This window comes from Panthera uncia, assembly GCF_023721935.1.
Source record: "Panthera uncia isolate 11264 chromosome B3 unlocalized genomic scaffold, Puncia_PCG_1.0 HiC_scaffold_1, whole genome shotgun sequence".
Taxonomy (NCBI): domain Eukaryota; kingdom Metazoa; phylum Chordata; class Mammalia; order Carnivora; family Felidae; genus Panthera; species Panthera uncia.
In genome coordinates, this window is record NW_026057582.1 from 85,762,903 (window position 1) to 85,779,909 (window position 17,007).

General features: G+C 38.3%; 1 protein-coding gene across 2 annotated transcripts in view; it reads left to right on the forward strand.

Moving 5' to 3' along the window:
* Window positions 1-17,007, forward strand: part of WDR76 (WD repeat domain 76) — a 62,751-nt gene that overhangs the window by 1,654 nt on the left and 44,090 nt on the right. The window contains exons 1-4 of one of the 2 annotated variants that reach the window (XM_049613515.1): window positions 33-310; window positions 948-1,358; window positions 9,668-9,760; window positions 11,639-11,694. In XM_049613515.1, coding sequence (XP_049469472.1) covers window positions 65-310; window positions 948-1,358; window positions 9,668-9,760; window positions 11,639-11,694 — 806 coding nt within the window. In that variant the 5' untranslated portion in view covers window positions 33-64. Of the gene's footprint in view, window positions 1-32; window positions 311-947; window positions 1,359-9,667; window positions 9,761-11,638; window positions 11,695-17,007 lie in introns of those variants that run through there. The other variant, XM_049613514.1, reaches the window with a different exon arrangement.

The following is a 17,007-nucleotide window of genomic DNA, read 5'->3' on the forward strand; positions in this document are numbered from 1 at the left end:
TGTGGATTCGGTCCAATCGCATCCCTAAAGAATTTGAGTTTTGATTGAGGCTGGTGAGCTTGACATGTATAGAGATCACCGTAATGCCCGTATGCCGAGGCCCCTCCATCGGCCAGCTGGCGTCAGAGCCGATCTGCGCCGCCCGCCAGGGCCCGCCCCCGCTCCCGTCCCCGCCCCGCTGCTCCTCCTCTACCCCCTCCCCGCCCCTCCCGCCGAGATCTTGGCGGGAAGACGCCCGCTGCTAAGCCGCGAAAAGATGGGGTCGCGCTCAGCCAGCGAAGAAAAGGCGGGCTCCAGACTCCAGGTGAAGGTGAGAAACGTCTGTTGTTCTCGGCTGTACTCCTGCCTCAGTGTTCGCGAGGGATTGCCGGGCACAGGCCTGGGAGGACACGAGGATTTGGCACCTTCCACCTTCGCACTCCAGAACTATTTTCAAAATTGCTCCTTGGGGCATCTCTCAACTAATGGGTTTTTCGGGGGTGTTGCTTCAAAAGATAATTGAGGATACCTGCCCTGATTTTCCTCTATGGAAACTAGACCTTCAGTGTTGAGGAAGGTTTTTACCAATAACCCCCAAAATAGGGGCAGAGTGGGATCAGGGACCCCGCACTTGCTTTTGAAGCAGTTAATGCCGGCTTCTCACTCTGGAAATTCCAGTTACTCGGAAACTGATAGTTGCCATAGTCTCCTCAGTTATAAATGTAGTCATTATATTGTTATATGTTTGCAGACTCATGGGTAAGAAATGCGCCCAGTATAATAATTAAATTCAGGCTATGAATTGGGTATTTAGATTATGGTGGGGAAAAAAGTTTCCTTACAAGCTAACAGTTTGGATTTATATTTTCATCAGGAATTAAGAATTAGATTTATTTTACACAGATCTGTAAGAGGAGGCATAGGATCTGGGGTTTTAATGCTCTGCTTTCTTTTATTGACCCAAATAGGTGAATGAATATAAAGAAAACCAAAACATCACTTGTGTATCTCTGAGACCAGTACAGACTACAGTTTTAGGAAAAACACCTAAGGTGTATCTTGTCCCGTTTTCACTCAGTAATTATAAGTCAGACCAATTTAAGCACCCCAAATCCCTATTGAATAAGAATTCTAACAATGAATTTGTATGTAAGAAATGTAAGAAGACTGAAATAAGGAAAACTTGCAGGAGGATTTTAACTCCAAAGATGGAAGCCACATCCTCCAAGACAGAATCCACCTTGCAAAAATCATCCTTAGATGTTTGTACTGAAAGTAACAAGCGACAACACAAGAGCACTTCAGATACAGTGATTCCCAGTGTTGATATGGAAAGCATTCAGAATCTAGACAGTGATGAAGATACCACACTAGGCCTGGTAAGAATTTAATTACTAGCTTATTCAAGTTTTTCTTATTTTACAGTTTGAAGTTCTGATAAGCTTACACAGTCCAGGGTCTATGTATATTTAATTGAAATTTTATTTATTTATTTTTTTTAATTTATTTTTTTTTTTCAACGTTTTTTATTTTATTTTTTTGGGACAGAGAGAGACAGAGCATGAACGGGGGAGGGGCAGAGAGAGAGGGAGACACAGAATCGGAAACAGGCTCCAGGCTCCGAGCCATCAGCCCAGAGCCTGACGCGGGGCTCGAACTCACGGACCGCGAGATCGTGACCTGGCTGAAGTCGGACGCTTAACCGACTGCGCCACCCAGGCGCCCCGAAATTTTATTTTTTAAATGCTTAACAGATAACTTCCTTGGTTAATTTTGCTCTTGGTTTTGATTTGTCCAGGAGAGGATTGACTTAATTTTCATTCTGTTTCCCTTTTTCTTCCTCTCAGTTTATTGTAAATATTTTTGGGTTTACTCATGCTTTATGGTGTCTTGCTCATCTTTACATATTTACGCACAGTGTGCCAGAAGAACTTGGCCTGTGGGACGTATGGCGTTTGAGTGACCCTTGATATCAGGGCAGGAAAATTATCATTAATTGATGAATATAGCTGAATATTTCCTCTAAATACAGCAAAGGGAAAAATGATGGAGTAGAGAAGATACATGGAAAAAAAAACTTATTAGTTCTATTTAAAATAATAGTTTGAATCAGTTTAAGAAATTAGGCATCTAATTTTGGGGCTTCTATTACCTATCAGGAGTGTTGTACTTCATTTAAAGTGACATATTTTGTGCAAGACAAGATGAAACCATACCACATGTCAAAAAGTTGATGGAATAGAAAGTGATGGTAGAGAAAGATAGGATAATTGTGGTGGTGTTCTTTTGAAAAAGGATTCAACTTATGCTTTGTTGTCTCAGAGATAAGAACTAGGACATTGATGGGAACGCATGGGTTAAGTCATTAGTGCATTGGATTGGGGATTGAAAGCTTAAGTTTTAGACGTGGGTGCTTCTAAGAAACCTTGTGATTGTAAGCAAATTGCCTCTAAGTGAGGGAATTCAATAAGGCCCGAGATTCTCAACCTTTAGCCTATATCAGCATTGCCTGGAGAGTTGTTAAAACTCCATTGCAGGGCTCCATCACTAGAGTTTCTGATTCAGAAGTTTTGGAGTGGGGTAAGGAATTGGCATGTCTAACACGGTTTCCTAGAGATGGTGGTGCTATTGGTTCAGACTGGCATTTTGAGAACCAATGGATTAGATTATTTCTTTGGCCTCTTTGACTATAAGATTCTCAGTATATGAGGCTAAAGTAGATTTTTATTTTTTAATTTATTTTAAAGTTTTTTTTTTTAAATTTTAATTCCAATATAGTTACCATACAATGTTATATTAGTTTCAGGTGTACAATATAGTGATTCAACAATTCTGTATACTACTCAGTGCTCATCATAAGTGTACTCTTAATCCCTTTCACTTATTTCACCCATCCCACTACCCACCTCTCCTCTAGCAACCATCTGTTTGTTCTTTATAGTTAAGAATCTGTTGTTTGGTTTATCTGTCTCTTTTTTTTTTCTGTGCTTATTTGTTTTGTTTTTTAAATTCTGCATGTGAGTGAAATCATATGGTATGTGTCTTTCTCTGATTTCACTTAGCATTATACTCACTAGCTCCATCCATGTTACTGCAAATGGCAAGATTTCATTCTTTTTAAAAAAAAATTTTTTTTAATGTTTATTTATTTTTGAGAGAGAGAGAGAGAGAGAGAGACAGAGTGTGAGAGGCGGAGGGGCAGAGAGAGCAGTCCCAGAATCTGAAGCAGGCTCCAGGCTGTGAGCTGTCAGCACAGAGCCCAACATGGGGCTAGAACTCACAGACTGTGAGATCATGACCTGAGCTGAGGTCGGACACTTAACTGACTGGGCCACCCAGGTGCCCCATGATTTCATTCTTTTTTATGACTGAATAATATTCCATTTCATGTATATACCACATCTTCTTTTCCTTTTTTTTTTTTTATTAAGATTTAAAGATTTTTTAAGTAATCTCACCCATTGTAGAGCTCGAATTTATAACCCTGAGATCAAGAGTGCCATGTTCTGCTGGCTAAGCCAGCCAGGTACCTCCCCGCCCCCCGATCTTTATCCATTCATCTATCGAGATTTTAATTTGATTTAAGGATATAGAGTCAGAAATTAGAACATTTCTAAGTAAGTACTGAAGCTAGTCAAGTAGAGTTATAAATGCCCAGCATACATTTTCTTCGGACAAACTGAAAGACCTAACATTTTTATAGGACATTTCATTCTTTTCTCTTCCTTTTCATTAGTTATCTTTTTGGAGTTAAAATGACTAGGTTTTGTGGTACCATGCTTGAGAAACAATATTTTATTTACAAGCTTATTTCTTCTCCAAATGAGGGGAGGCTTTTTTCACAGCACAGACAAGTGTATTAGCCTATAAGTCTAGAATTTTATTCTGTTTTCTGGGAAACTTGGAAAATTTTATCTCTCAGAACTTTTATTAAATGTTTTAACTTGATAGAGAATTTCTTAACAGTTAGCTTTATTTTAAGTTTTGAAAACATTTTGGGCTTACAGAAGAGTTGCAAAAATAATACAGAGAATTCTGATATACGTGTCTTTCACATAGCTTCCTATTGTGTTAATACCATACATAACCATAGAACACTTATCAAACAAAGAAATTAACCTTGGTAGAATAATATTAACTAAAGTACAGACTTGATTAGGATTTCACTGTTTTTTTCCCTAATATCCTTCTTCTGTTCCAGTATCCAGTTTAGGATGGCACAATGCATTTAATAGCCGTGTTTCTGTAGTCTCCTCTAGTCTGTGACAGTTCCTTAGTCTTTCATAACCTTGGCACTTTTTTTGAAATGATTTTTATTTATTTTTGAGAGAGAATGAGTATGAGCGGGGGTGGGGGGGGAGAGGCAGCGAGAGAGGGAGACACAGAATCTGAGGTGGGCTCTAGGTGCTGAGCTGTCATCACAGAGCCTGATGCAGGGCTCAGACTCGTGAACCTTGAGATCATGACCTGAGCTGAAGTCAGATACTTAACCGACTGAGCCACCCAGGCACCCCATAACCTTTGGCACCTTTAAAGAGTACTGAATAGTTATTTTATGTAATGTTCCTCAATTTGAATTTGTCTATTTTCTCAAGATTATATTAAGGCTTTGCATTTTTGGGGAAGGATACCACAGAAGTGAATGTGCCCTCTTCAGTGCATCATATTAGGGTGTCTGTGATGTTGATATATTTTATCAATGATGTTGACCTTGATCATTAGGCTAAGGTGGTATCTGTCAGGATTCTCTAATGGAAACAATATTTTTCCCTTCGTAATTATTAAATATTTGGAGGGAGATGGTTTGAGACTATGCATGTATCTGGTTTCTATCATCAAGCATATATTTTTATTGAAATAAATTTTACATAACATAAAATTAACTATTTAAAAGTATACAGTTCAGTGGTTTTTAGTATATATACAGTACTGTACAATCATTACCACTGTCTAGTTTCAGAATATTTTTTTCACTATGAAAAGAAACCCCTGCCAATTAACAGTGACTACCAACTTCCCCACCTCCCTAACCCAGCCCTGGAAACAGCTAATCTACTTTCTTTGTCTATATATTTGCTTATTCTGGACATTTCATGTAAATGGAATCATATAGTACCTGGCTTCTTGTGTCTGGATTCTTTGAGCATAATGTTTTTAGGGTTCAGTCTTTCCTAAAAATTAATTTTTTTTAACACTTATTATTTTTAAGAGACAGAGACAGAGCAGGAGCGGGTCAGGGTCAGAGAGAGAGACAGAATCTAAAGCAGGCTCCAGGCTCTGAGCTGTCAGCACAGAACCTGATGTGGGGCTCGAATTCATGAACCATGAGACAATGACCTGAGCTGAAGTTGGATGCTTAACTGACTGAACCACCCAGGTGCCCCTAAAAATTAATTTTTTAAATATTTGTTTATTTTGAGAGATAGAGAAAAAAGAGAGAGAGGGAGGGAGGGGCAGCGAGACAGGGAGATAGAGGATCCAAAGTGGGCTCTGTGATGAGAGCAGAGAGCTTGACACAGGGCTTCAACTCACGAGCTGTGAGATCATGACCTGAGCTGAAGTCTGATGGTTAACCGACTGAGCCACCCAGGCACCCCTTGTATGAATTCTTAAAGTATTTTCTATATATAAGGTCATATTTTGGCAATAAAGATGGCTTTATTTTTTCCTTTTCAATCTGGATGTCTTTTATTATTATTTTTCCCAATTGTCCTGTCCTATTTGTCCTAGAATTTCCAGTACGGTGTTGAATAGAAGTAGCAAGAGCAGACATATTTTCTTAATCCTGAGCTTTAGGGGAAAAGCTTTCAATCTTTCACCATTAAGTATGATGTTAGCTGTTAGAAACATCTATTTTCAAGAAACTTTTATCTCCAAGTGATTATAGATTCATAGCAATTTGCAGAAATAGTATGGAGAGGTATCATGTACACTTCACCCAGTTTTTCCCAATGTGTACATCTTATATAACTATATCACAATATCAAAACTAGGAAATTCACATTGGTACAAGGTGTGTGTATAGTTCTTATCATTTTATCACATATTGTTAATACAACTATCACTGTAATCAAGATATAGAACTATTCCATCTCCACAAAAATCTCCGTTAGGCTAATTTTTAAAATTATTTATTTATTTTAAGTAGGGTCCAGGCCCAATGTAGGGCTTGAACTCATGACCCTGAGATCAAGAGTTGCTTGTTCTACCAACTGAGCAAGCCAGCTGCCCCAGGCTATTTGTTTTTTTTGTTTCCAGGCTTTTTTTTTTTTTTTTTTAATTTTTTTACATTTATTTATTTTTGAGAGACAGAGCACATGTGGGCGAGGGGCAGAGAGAGGAGGCACAGAATCCGAAGCAGGCTCCAGGCTCTGAGCTGTCAGCACAGAGCCTGATGCGGGGCTCGAATTCACAAACCGTGAGACCATGACCTGAGCTAAAGTCGGGCACTCAACTGACTGAGCCACCCAGGCGCCCCACCAGGCTATTTCTTTATAGTTATGCCTATAGCTCTCCCTCTCATCCTCCTTTGCCCCTGACAACTGCTAATTTGTTCTTCATATCTACAGTTTTGTCATTTTGAGAACAGTACATAAATAGGTTCATACATTGTTTGAATTTTTGGCATCAAGCATTTTTTTTTAAGTTTATTTATTTTGAGAGTGAGAGAAAGCATGAGCAGAGGAGGGGCAGAAAGAGGGGAGAGAGAATCACAAGCAGGCTCTGCACTGCTAGTGTGGAGCCCAATGTGGGGTTTGAACTCAGGAACTGAGAGACCATGATCTGAACTGAAGTCAGATGCTTAACTAAGTGAGTCAAGTAGGTGCCACAAGCTTTTAATCCGAGTTATTTCTTTGATTATTTTTTAAAATAATTTTTTAAAGTTTATTTATTATGAGAAAGAGAGAATATGACTAGGGGAGGGGCAGAGAGAGAAGGAGAGAGAGAGAATTCAAAGTGGGCCCTGCACTGCCAGCTTGGAGCCCAAAGTGGGGCTTGAACTCACGAACCGTGAGGTTGTGACCTGAACTGAAACAAAGAGTTGGTCACTTGATTGAGCCACTCAGGCACCCCTGATTTTTTTTTTAAGTTTATTTTGAAAGAGAGAGGGATTGCACGTGAGTGGGGGAGGGGCAGAGTGAGAGGAGAGAGTGAGAATCCCAAGTAGGCCCAGTACTGCCAACATGGAGCCCGATGTGGGGCTCTAACTCATGAACCATGAAATCATGACCTGAGCCAAAGTTGGACACTTAACTGACTGAGCCACCTAGGCACCCCACTTCTTTTATTTTTTAAACATGACATCCCTTGTTTTATGGATGCAATAACTTTTTTTTTAATGTTTATTTTGAGAGAGAGCGAGTGAGCAGGGAGGGGCAGAGAGAGAGAGAGAAAATCTCAAGCAGACTCTGGCACTGTCATTGCAGAGCCCAGTCTGGGGCCCGAGCCCACGAACCGTGAGATCATGACTTGAGCTTAAACCAAGAGTTGGATGCTTAACCAATTGAGGCACCCCGGTGCCCCAGGATGCAGTAACATCTTAAGTGTCTGAAGATAGTGGAGTTTTTTTGTTTTTTTTTTAACTTCTTTTTCCTATAATATGTTTACTTCGAGTGCCCCCTTTCCTGATGTTTTTTGATTGGTCTTCCTCTTACATGTTATGAGTTTTTGAGAGGTGGGTAATGGGTAAGAATAGTTTGAATTACACATATCACTTAAGAAAACTGATCATTTGTCTTAGTAAATTTTCTTCTGTGGTAAGTAGAATCATTTATTTATTTTTTTTTTTTAATTTTTTTTTTCAACATTTTTTATTTATTTTTGGGACAGAGAGAGACAGAGCATGAACGGGGGAGGGGCAGAGAGAGAGGGAGACACAGAATCGGAAACAGGCTCCAGGCTCCGAGCCATCAGCCCAGAGCCTGACGCGGGGCTCGAACTCACGGACCGCGAGATCGTGACCTGGCTGAAGTCGGACGCTTAACCGACTGCGCCACCCAGGAGCCCCAGTAGAATCATTTAAATGCGCTCCTTTGATTTCAGTGTGTAGCATTTTGAAATAGAATCTTAGAAAGCCTTTGATGATGATGATGGTGATGTTTTTCTCTGAAAGCAGTTGTAAAGGCAATGACAACATAACCTTTTACCTTCGCTGTCATTGTTATTTTGTGTGTATGAGGAAAATTTTTTATTTTGGTCCAAGTAATACATGTACATCCACATTTAAGTCTTATAATTCCACACATGTATATATACATGTATATATATATACACACACACACAAAGATAATTCCATATGTACACACACAGATACTCAGAAACAAACCAAAACACCCAGCAGTTTTCTGCCACATACTTCTCTGTGATTGTTGCTGCCCAATAGCCAAATTGCACTTTCAGCCGTTTTAGTTTTTATTCCCTCCATGTTATCCATTGACTTAACATGGAAGATGAAGACTTGTTTCATTCACACTATGCCTTATGCACATGTGCCTACCCACTCCTTTCCCTTCTCATCTCCTTATTAGGTACAGCCCAAGCTCTATCAGAGTTGTAGGAAGGAATTCTAATGGCTTCATATGTATATATATTTTTTTCATGAAACATTTCCTGGGGCCCTTCGTCTTTCTACTTCATTCTGGACAGCTTAACCCTTTTTTAGCCTTTCTTTTTACCATTTTCCTTTGAATTTCTTTTATCTCTTCTCTACTGGAACTTCTGCATCCTGGATTCTGTCTTGGGTCTTTCTTTTTTTAGAGTATTCTTCCATTTTGGTGAAATGCTGCTTATAGTAGCTTCCTGAGAAAAGGTGTATGAGAGGTAGTCTACATGTCTGAAAAATCTTCATGCTGTACATTTGATTGATGCATTAACTGGATTTAGAATTGTAAGTTGAAAATAATTTTTCCTTAAAATTTTAAACACACTTTTCTATTGTCTTCCAGTTCCCCTCGATATTGGGAAGTTAGTGTCATTCTGATTCTTGTGTGATTTTTTTTCAAACTTTTTAAAATCTCACTTATCTCAAGTGTTAAGAAATTTTGTGATAATGTGTATAGACTTTGATCTTTTTTCATTTGTTGTGCTGCATACTCATTGGGCCCTTTTAATCTGGAAACACATGTCTTTAGTTTTGAGAAACTTTCTTATATCTCTAATAATTTTCTCTTCCATTTTTTCTGCTCATCTTTTTTACCTCTATAACTATTAGTTGGATATCAGACCTGCAAGCTTGATTTTTTTATTGTCTTTTCTTCCCATGTGTTTATCTCATTTGTTATTGTTCTTTTTTTCTAAATTTTCTTAACCCTTTCAGTGAATTTAAAATGTTCTCTTACTGAGTGTTTTCTTGTTTTGTTTAATAAAAAGTTAACTTTGAGTAATAGTACAATTAATGCCCAGTAGGAAATAATTTGCTATTAAGTTACACTACTTGACTTCTGATATATCACTTGTTATCTAATCGAGAAGCCATACAGATATCTTGTGATTATCCCAAATTCAAACTCTTACACTCAGTGTCCAATGCAGCAAAGATTATGTGCCATTTGGTACGATAGCATGAAATGAATAGAACAAGTACAATTTGAAGGAAAGTATACATTTGAGAATTCAACACCTTGTTTTGTGAGGTGCTTTTGCTATGGATCATGCAAAGTAACAGAATTTTTTTGGTGTAATTTCATAGGATGAATTTTCAGGATTGTCACCATATGAAAGGAAGAGACTGAAGAACATATCAGAAAATGCAAACTTTTTTGCTTCTCTTCAGTTGTCTGCGGTTTGTGTGGAATTTCTTTTTTTTTTTTTATTTAAAAATTTTTTAATGTTTTATTTTATTTTTGAAAGAGAGAGAGTGTGAGGAGGGGAGGGGCAGAGAAAGAGGGAGACACAGAATCTCAAGCAGGCTCCAGGCTCCAAGCTGTCAGCACAGAGCCCGATGCAAGGCTCAAACTCACGAACTGGGAGATCATGACCTGAGATGCTTAACCGACTGAGCCACCCAGGCCCTCTTGGAATTTCTAATTAAAAGCAAGATGCCATTCTTGCCAGTAGGTCAATAAAATACTGGTAGTATCAGGTTTCATAGTGTCAGATAAGGGAGGGTAAAATTAGGAGCAAGTTTTGCACTTAATAGGAAGTGGTTACCATATTTTATTCATGTTAAGACTTTTAAAAAAAATTTTAATGTTTTTGAAATTGGCATCTGGAAACTATTACTGGCAGCTCTCTCCCCTGCCCCACTGTTGTTGGTACATAAAATAATGGTGTCTTATGAGTGGTTGTCTTGGATTCAGAGGAACAGGGTATGTTCTGAGTGATTGCTTTACCTAAAGGATAAGGGAGATGTAGGAGGAATAAATTGAGGGATGTGTGGTATGGGAGTGAAAGGACAAGCTTTTTATTTTTATTTTTTTAAATCTTTAGCTTTAAGAATAGGTGGAAATATGCTTTGTATAGTGAGTTTTTTTTTTTAAGTTTTATTTATTTATTTATTTATTTATTTTGAGAAAGAGGCGCAAGTAGGTGAGGGGCAGAGAGAGAGGTGAGAGAGGGAATCCCACAGAGCCCAACACGGGGCTTGATCCCATGAATGGTGCCATCATGACCTGAGCTGAAATCAAGAGCCAGGCGCTTGACCAACTGAGCCTCCCAGGTGCCCCAGTATACTGTGAGCTTTAAGGATAAATGGTCAAGATAATATGCTAATGTTTTATAATCATCATGACTAAAGGTATAATTTACATTATGTCTTCACACTGGGGGTAAAACTTTGGTGTATGAGAGAATAGCTCTTTATTATTATTTTTTAGTAAAAAAAATTTTTTTTAACATTTATTTATTGAGACACAGAGACAGAGTGTGAGCGGGGAGGGGCAGAGAGAGAGGGAGACACAGAATCTGAAGCAGGCTATAGGCTCTGAGCTGTCAGTGCAGAGCCCAATGTGGAGCTCAAACCCACAAACCATGAGATCATGATCTGAACCAGGAGATCATGATCTGAGCCGAAGTGGATGCTTAACCCACTGAGCCACCCAGGTGCCCCGAGGGTAGCTCTTTAGAAGGGTCTTTAGGAGGGCCTATGACATTTTCCTCCAAAAGATAGCAAGCTGTTAGCTTTATTAAATTATTATTTGAATTCTCTGACTACACATTCCCAAACATTTGGTATGTGTTTGTAACTTGAGGGAAGGGAGGGTGACTTAAAATAAGGGACTAAATTGTTTAGTCATTAAAAGTTGAAAATTAATCAGAAACTTAGACACAGTATCTCTGATTTTGACTTTAGTAAACAGAAATTATGTTTTAATTTATAGAAGCATAACATCACTTTTCTGGAAAATATCAAAATAGGATTGCCTATAGTAGAAGTTAAACCTTTTAATTTACAGTAGTATATTTGGTGAAATGTTTAATGTTTAATCATGTAAACTCATTAGCAACTTGGTCTCAGGTATCAGAATGTCAGTACTTTAGACAGTATTATTTACTTGCCTTTATTATTAATAGTATATTTGTCTCCTGTCTTACCAAGAGCAGGTATCCTATCTTGAGGAACTTTATTTCCTGTATAGATCTTACTTTAGTGTCAATAAAGCAGCATACTTAATAATTTATAAGGTAGTATCTTTATATGTGTGTTTTGTGTATTTTGCAGTCAGCTGCAAGGCTCCGTGAAATGATAAAAAAGAGACAGCCTCCTGAATCCAAAAGGTAAAAGATTTGGTTTATAATGCCTATACCCTGATGTATTGTTGAGTTATTTATAATTTGAAAAAACAGTTACCATAGTAAAATAAGTAATAGATCAGAAACTATAATCTTAAAACTGTTGTTCCACATCTTCACAAGCATTTGGTAGTGTCAGTGTTCTGGATTTTGGCTATTCTAATAGGTGTGTATTGGTATCTCGTTGTTTTAATTTGTTTTTCCCTGATGACATGTTGTAGAGCATCTTTTCATATGCTTCTTGCTATCTATATATTACTTTGGTGAGCTGTATTTTATGATCTTTGGCAGCCCCCCCCTTTTTTTTTTTTTAACATTTATTCATTTTTGAGAGTGAGAGAGACAGAGCATGAGTGGGGGAGGAGCAGAGAGCGAGGGAGACACAGAATCCGAAGCAGGCTCCATGCTCTGAGCTGTCAGCACAGGGCCCCCCTGTGGGGCTTGAACTCACAGACTGTGAGATCATGACCTGAGCCGAAGTCAGACGCCCAACTGATTGAGCCACCCAGGCGCCCTCTTTGGCCCATTTTTAATAGAGTTGTTTGTTTTTATTGATGAATTTGAGACTTCTTTGCATATTTTGGATAACAGTCCTTTATCAGAAGTGTCTTTTGCAGATATTTTCTCTGGCTTGTCTTCTCATTCTCTTGATGATGTCTTTTGCAGAGTGGAAGTTTTTAATTTTAATGAAGTTTACTTTATAATTTTTTCTTCCATGGATTGTGTCTTTGGTGTTATATCTAAAAAACCATTCCCATTCCCAGGGTCACCTAGGTTTTCTCCTGTTGTCTTCTACAAGTTTTATAGTTCTGTGTTTTACATTAGATTTGTAATCCATTTTGAGTTAATTGTGTGAAGGGTGTAAAGGTTGTGTCTAGATTCATTGTTTTGCATTTGGTTGTCCATTCGTTCTAGCACCATTTGTTGGAAAGACTATTTTTGCTCCATTATCTTGTCTTTGCTCCTTTGTGTAAGATCAGTTGACTCCCTATTCTGTTCCATTGATTTGTATATTCTTCGTCAGTACCATACTGCCTTTAAAATTTTTTTTTAATGTTTATTTTTATTTTTGAGACAGAGAGAGACAGAGCATGAGTGGGGGAGGGCCATAGAGAGAGGGAAACACAGAATCAGAAGCAGGCTCCAAGCTCTGAACTGTCAGCACAGAGCCCAACGCGGGGCATGAACCCACAAACCGTGAGATCATGACCCTGAGCTGAAGTTGGATGCTTAACCGACTGACCTACCCAGGCGCCCCGGCATTCTGGGATTAAAAAAATTTTTTTTAATTTATTTTGGAGGGGGGGTGAGGGTAGGGGCAGAGAGAGGAGAGAGAAAGAATCCAAGCAGGCTTCGTGCTGTCAGCACAGAGCCTGACTAGGGCTCTGACCCTCGAACCGTGAGATCACAACCTGAACCGAAATCAAGAGTCAGACACTTACTGACTGAGCCACTCAGGCACCCCTAACTTGCTGGGATTTTGATTGAGATTGCATTGAATTTATAGATTAAGTTGGAAAGAACTGGCATTTTGACAATATTGAGTCTTTCATGGGATATCTCTCCATTTATTTAGTTCTTTGAGAGGTGTCTGGCTGGCTCAGTTGATAGAGCATATGACTGTTGATCTCAGGGTTGTGAGTTTGAGCCCTATATTGGGTGTGGAGCCTACTTAACATACAAAAATAATTTAGTTCTTTGATTTTGTTCATGAGAGTTTTGTAGTGTACTTCATATAGATCTTGGAAATATTTTTGTTTGATTGATTTATTTTATTAGATTTAAACCTAAGTATTTCATTGTATGGGTACTTATGTAAATGATATTCTATTTTTAACTTCAAATTTCTTTTGTTTATTGCTGGTATATAGGAAAGAAATTAACTTTCATATATTAACCTTGTATCCTACCACCTTGCTATAATCACTTATGAAGTTCCAGGAGTTTTTTTGTTCATTTTTTAGAATTTTCCACATAGACTATCATGTAGCAAATAGTAATTTTTTTTTTTTTTTTTTTTTTTTTTTTTTTTACTTAATAGATTATTAGTTTATTATAAAAGGATATAACTTAGGACAGCTAAAGGAAATGCTGCATAGGGCAAGGCATGGGGAAATGGCAGGAAGCTTCCATGTCCTCTCAGAGTGTGGTACTCTCCCAGCACATCCATGTGTTCACCAACCTGGAAACTCCTTTTTTCTATAGAATTTTACCTTCAAAGTTTATTTATTCTGAGAGAGAGAGAGGGAGTGTGCGTGCATTCATGAGCAGGGGAGGGGCAGAGAGAGAGGAAGAGAGAATCCCAAGCAGGCTCCACACTATTAGCACACAGCCTGACACAGGGCTCAAACCCATGAATGGTGAGATGGTGACCTGAGCCGAAATGGCTTAATTGACTGAGCCATCCAGGTGCCCCCAACTTTGAAACTCTCGAACAAATATGGTTTTATTTTTCTCTTCCAAATCTGCATTCCATTTATTTCCTTTTCTTGTCTTACTGCATTAGCTAGAACTTCCAGCATAGTGTTGAAAAGGAAGGATAAAATAGTGTTGAAAAGGAATGGTAAAAGAGAACATCTGTGCCAGTACCTGACCTTGGTGGGAAAGCTTGTCATTTCTCACTATTTAAGTATGACATTAGCTGTAGGTTTTTTGTAGATATTCTATCGAGAAAGTTCCCTTCTACTGAGAGCTTTTTTTATCGTTAATTAAAAAATGTGTTATATTTAGTGTTATATTTAGTCAAATGCATATTCTGCATTTGTTGATAGGATCATGTGATTTTGCTTTTTTAAAAAGCCTGTTGATGTGATGGATTGCATTGAATGATTTTAATTAGATTATGTTAATTGATTTTTGAGTGTTGAACTAGTCTTGTATGCTTGAGATATATCCCATTTGGTTGTGGTGCATAATACTTTTTATGCATTGTTGGTTTCAATTTACTAATTTTTTTGTGGGTTTTGCATCTGCTCATGAGGGATATTGGTCTGTATTTTTTGTTTTATAATATTGTCTTGGTTTTGGTATTAGGATAATGCTGGCCTCACAGAATGAAATAGGTAGAATTCTCTCTGCTTCTGTCCTCTATTTTTTTTAAGTTTTATTTATTTATTTTGAGTGAGAGAGTGCACACAAGGGAGGAGGGGCAGAGAGAAGGAGAGACAGAATACCCAGCAGGCTCCACTCCATCAGCACAGAGCCCAGTGTGGGTCTCGAACTCACGAACTGTGAGATCATGACCTGAACCTAGATTGTGAATCAGACACTTAACTGACTGTGCCACCCAGGTGTCCCTCTCCATCTATCCTCTAAAAGAAATTGTAGAGAATTGGTACAATTTCTTTCTTAAATGTTTGGTAGAATACATCAGTGAACCCATGTCCGCATTGTGCTTTCTGCTTTGGAAGGTTATTATTGATTTAAATTCTTTAATAATTTTGATTATCTATTTCTAATTCAGATTGTGAGTTTAGCAATTGTGTCTTTCAAGGAATTCTCCATTTCATCTAGGTTATCAAATATGTGGGCATAGAATTTTTCACATTATTTCTTCATTATCTTTTTAATGTCCATAGGATCTGTAGTAAGATACATCTTTCATTTCTGGTATTGGTAACTTTTTTTCTTAGTTAACTTTGCTAGAGGCTTATTGATTTTATTGGTCTTTTGAAAGAACTGGCTTTGGTTTTGTTGATACTTCCCCCTCCCCCGATGATTTCCTGTTTTTAATTTTATTGATATGCTCAACTTTTATTATTTTCTTTTGCTTACTTTAGATTAATTTGCTCTTTTTCTAGTTTCTTGAGTTGGAAACTTAGATTATTGAATTTTTGACCTTCTTTCCTAATATGTACATTCAGTGTTATAAATTTCCCTCTAAGCACTGCTTTCCCTGCATACCACAAATTTTGTTAGATGGTGTTTTCATTTTCATTTAGTAAAAAGTGTTTTTTATGCTCTCTTGAGATTTCTTCTTTGACCTATGTGTTATTTAGAAGTGTGTTTACTCTCTATGTATTTTGGGATTTTTCAAGTATCCTTCTCTTACTGATTTCTAGTTTAATTACATTATATTCTGAGAGCAAATGTATGATTTTTTTCTTCTTTTTTATTTTTTATTTTTTTTTATTTTTTTTTTTAATTTATTTTTGGGACAGAGAGAGACAGAGCATGAACGGGGGAGGGGCAGAGAGAGAGGGAGACACAGAATCGGAAACAGGCTCCAGGCTCCGAGCCATTAGCCCAGAGCCTGACGCGGGGCTCGAACTCACGGACCGCGAGATCGTCGCGGGGCTCGAACTCACGGACCGCGAGATCGTGACCTGGCTGAAGTCGGACGCTTAACCGACTGCGCCACCCAGGCGCCCCTTTTCTTCTTTTTTAAAAAATGATTTCTAAATTTGTTAAGCTGTGTCTTATGGTCTAGAATGTAGTCTACCTTGGTGAATGTACCATCTGAGCTTGAGAAAAATGTGTATTCTGTTTTTGAATGAACTAGTCTATAGATGTTGATTATGTCTAGGTGATGGATGGTGTGTTGAGTTCAACTATGCCCTTGCTGATTGGCTGCCTGCTAGATCTCTCCATTTCTGATAGGGGAGTGTTGAAGTTGCCAACAGCTAACATAGTAGAATTATCTATTTGGTTTTTTTTTTTTTAAGTTTATTTATTTTGAAAAAGAGAGAGAGAGAGAGTGTGTGCATGCACACATGCAAGTGAAGGAGGGGCAGAGAGAGAGGGTGAGAGAGAATCCCAAGCAGACTCCATGCTGTGAGCATGGAGGCTGAGCAGGGCTTGATCTCACAAACTGTGAGATCATGATCTGAGCCAAAACCAAGAGTCAGAAGATTAACTGACTGAGCCACCCAGGTGCCCCAAGTTACCTATTTCTTTTTGCAGTTCTGTTTCATAGTTTGATACTCTGTTATTAGGTACATTATGTTTGTTAGCTTGGAGATTTGACCCTTTTATCATTATGTAATGCCCTTCTTTATCCCTTTATAACTTTCTTTGCTTTATCCCTTTATAACTTTCTTTGCTTTGAAGTCTTCTCTGTCTGAGGGTACCCGGGTGGCTCAGATGGTTAAGCACCTGACTTGGGCTTAGGTCATGATCTTGTGGTTCATGTGTTCGAGCCCTCCATCAGGCTCTGCGCTAACAGCTCAGAGCCTCCTTCAGATCCTCTTTCTCCCTCTCCCTCTGACCTCTGTGCACACTCTCTCTCTCAAAAATAAATAAACATAAAACAAAAAAAAATTGGAGTCTGCTCTGTCTGAAATTAATGTAGCCACTCTT